Source organism: Gavialis gangeticus, unplaced genomic scaffold (genome assembly GCF_001723915.1).
Source record: "Gavialis gangeticus isolate Ggan-Ray unplaced genomic scaffold, GavGan_comp1, whole genome shotgun sequence".
NCBI lineage: Eukaryota > Metazoa > Chordata > Crocodylia > Gavialidae > Gavialis > Gavialis gangeticus.
Window position 1 is genome coordinate 74,522,502 of NW_017729022.1, and position 3,722 is coordinate 74,526,223.

Below are 3,722 nucleotides of genomic sequence, written 5' to 3' on the forward strand. Positions count from 1 at the left end.
TTTAATGTCATTGCATATCTTGTTACACAAAAGGGAACAATGCAAGTATCAATTAAGACAGCATTAGATCAAGTAGAAACGAATGAGTATTCACCTAACATCTTCTAAAATAGCTGGTGATTCATCCAGTATTTCTATAAGAGTGGAGCCCTGTGCATGTGGGACACCTGTTCAAGGCAGCAGGGCTGCACAGGATGGTGGCTTTATTCCCCACCCTCCCCACAGAAACTTAGATACAGATCCTCTCCATGTTCTTCTCTTCTAGCTTCTCTTCAGTCTCCATGGTCTTTGAGGTGTGGTAGTGTGTTTATGTGTCTACCTTATGCTTCTGCAAACCTGATAAAATCATAATAACAGGCCGCATCTACACAAGATGCTGACTGTGCAGTTGTTACTGCTCAATCATTTAGTACTTTTACACACAAGTACTGAATGACTGCGCAGTAATCAGCATTACTGTGCGGTAGCATCCCCAATGGCTTTTTGGTGATGCTGACTGCACAGTAGCTTGTTACTACTGCACAGTAGTGTCGCATCACACTTTGTGCCATGCGATGCTACTGTACAATAGTAATGAGCTACTGCACAGCCAGTGTCTTGTGTAGATGCAACCACAGGGTGGGAAGGGCCTCTAGGATTATCTAGAACAGCAGTTGGCAACCTTTTTGGGCTGTGGGCTGGAGTAACCCAGTTCTAATCAGGTGATCCTGACCCAGGTCCCAGCCACTCCCACTTTTCCCTGGGATGGCACAGAGAAAGCACTTGCAGCTGGTGTTTTTTCCTGTCCAGTTAGGGAAAACAACCACTGCTGAAAACCCCCAGTTGTCAAATGCTGCCAAAGCCTCACATCTGTGGGCAGGATCAAATGACTCTGCAGGCTGAATCTCGCCCATGAGCTGTAGGTTGTCAATGCCTAATCTAGAGCATTTTAGGGTGTAGACATATAGGCTGCCTATAGACATGGTCAGGGAGGGTCATTTTAATTAAAGCGGTTACCAGCAAGCTGATCTGATTAAAACACCTTATCCTCATGTGTATTAAGCCTCCATGTATTTAAAAGTGGCTGTGGGACCTGATTAATTGAGTCTGCTCTGATGTGTTCTAATTACAACACAAACCAGCACGTGTATAGGCAGCCATATTGCCACATCAGAAGCACAATCCATCTGTGGAACACCTTTTTCTAAGCTTTTGCTGCTTCTTAAATAATTTACAGGAAAGAAGAGGTAGATTCAAAGACCTGATGCACCCCAAATACTTGCGAACCACCTTGCAAATATGGATCATCTGGTAAATATGTTTTATTTCTTACCGGTTAATTCTTTCATTTCAGTGTCTACATGGCCCTTGTTAAAAGCTGCCTCTTGACTCTAGTGAGAGGTGGATGAGGCTCTAAGAGACTTGAGGTGATATTCAATGTAGCTGGAATAGGAGGAGCCTGAATTGGTTTTACTCTTGCTTTTACACACTTGGTTTTCACAGTGCTGCACCAGCTGCCTCTGTAGCACAGCCAAAGAACCAGTGAAATAGGTTTCAAACAGAAGGTAATTAGTCATATATTAGCTATGTAGGTATTAGCCAACTTCATTGTCTTGGGAAAATTAAAATGAATAGAAAATGAATTTGATACAAAGTCTCATAAGTAGCCCTCATTCACATAAATATATATTTTAAGGCACCACTGTAGAATTGTAACACACTGATAACATGTGGGGGGAGCTCCATGTCCAGAATCTTGCTTTGTCAATCCTTGAATTTTTTCATAATTTTTGTGAAATATGTTTTTTTCCTTTCCTTCCTGCTTGCCATGTATATACATTGTGCTACGTGCTAGGGAACCTTCACATCATCTGTGTTCTTAGTATTTATTCTCTCTGCATTCAGCATGCAGCTTGTTGAATAGTTTTAAATTCTGAAACATGCTTCTTCAACTGCCAGGAAAAAGAAATATATAACTCCTTAGCCTGTTTATGATTAGGAGCAAGCTGAATTACTTGGTAATGTTGCGATGAGGCTGCCATCATTAATGCCGTGATTTTGACAGAGAGCCAGGATGCTACATGAGCTTCCCTTTGCAGTGTTAAAATTTGATTTTAAGAGTCACCACACAGAATGGTGAATGAGGCACTGATGTTCCTACATATTGCCAGTAACAGCTCCAGGGTTTGGTTTGGTTTAAAATATTCACTGTTTGTAGCTCCCCTATTCCCCCGGCAGAGAAATGGATGTTTAAAAAATGTTTCAGCAAAAACATATACTGGTGTATACTTTTGGCAGCTGCTCTCCCAATCCATATATTATAATGTAGGTCTCAAATAGCTTGCAAATGTTATAAGGTGATGATTTCCAGCCACCTCGGTTATAGAACACAGTCTCTCTTTACTGGTGTACAGCAATACATCCCAGTTTAAAAGAAGATGGGGTGGGAGTGGGGATAAATTTCCTTCAATTGCAGTTGCACAGGGAATGGTGCAGAGCTGAATGCAATTTCACAGACTGGCATTTGGCAAGGCCATTGGGGTTAACCATCCTAGTCACAGAAGAAGTGCCACGGGATCTTTAATGGCCCCAAGGAATTGGGCTCTTGATTTTGCATTTTAAACAAACACTTGCAAACTGCAAGACTTGTGTAAAAGCTTGCATCAAAGGATGTTACATGGCCCAGTGCTGCTGTGCTCACTTGAGTATCACATTATTCTCTGGGCCAACCATGAAAGAAGGTCATATCCAATGGGCAAAGTGCACCCCTATACAGAGGGCCAGAACAAGTAGTGCATAAGCTGGCCCACTGAAGCCATCTTACCTAAGCCGTCAAACCAGTGTAGGTGGTGCACAAGCCTTAGCTCAGCTTTTCCTGCACTAAGATGAATTCCATCCCTGGGAGGGAGGTTTCTGCCCATTTTACAAATAGGAAACTTGAGAAACATAGAGATAATGGTTACTTATAGAGTACAGACTCTTCAGATTGGGAACTGGGGACCAGATCCAAGAGGTTAGGTCTGAGTGCTCTGAGGCACTACCTCAGTACTACTAATAGTAGTAGTAAAAAGTCCAGTGCAGTTAAGAAATGGCCGTCACTGAATGACATGCAAAGAGTCATGGGCAGATCCAGTGGGAGGTGCAGGAGACGGGAGCTGCAGCCACACCCCACTTTGGCTGCATGGTGCTTGCACAGCAAGCTTTCTGTGCTCAGGGGCTCATCAGCATGGCTGCCAGAACTCATGTTGCCATGGCTCTGGAAACCAGAGAACTGCGCCACCACTTGCCCCTTGCCCACTCCTGAATTCAGTGATAGGGGAATAGGGGGAGATGAGCCGCAACATCATTCACCCCCCAGGGTTGTAGAATAGTGGCAACATGGGCTCCAGCATTAGGTGTCCTGATGAGCCAGCTGATGAGAGGTCCCCTGTGTGAATCATACTGCCAAAGTTGGGGGGGGGTTGCAGTTGTGTCCCCCCCCGCCAGCTGCCTGGATCTTCCCCTGAATCTTGTAGGTGCAATTGTGTAACGTGCAATGACACAGGGTTTGAATTACACTCAGACTCCTAGGGGGCGGGGGGGGGGAGGTTTGCAGCAGTGGCAGCTGAAAGCTGGAAGGAGCCACTGCTGCCTGAGCTGCTTAGAAAGGCATGGGGTGGGCCAGGGCTCTTGTCTCTTATGGAGGGGCTTTTGGGGGGCTCTTATTTCTTATGGTGGGGCTCTCACTTCTTACGGGGAGCTCA

At 44.8% G+C, this 3,722-nt stretch overlaps 1 protein-coding gene across 1 annotated transcript in view; it reads left to right on the plus strand.

Moving 5' to 3' along the window:
• Positions 1-3,722, plus strand: part of SVOPL (SVOP like) — a 47,515-nt gene that overhangs the window by 28,194 nt on the left and 15,599 nt on the right. The window contains exon 10 of the mRNA XM_019515396.1: positions 1,217-1,290. Within this exon, the coding sequence (XP_019370941.1) occupies positions 1,217-1,290 (74 nt within the window). The remainder of the gene's footprint in view (positions 1-1,216; positions 1,291-3,722) is intronic.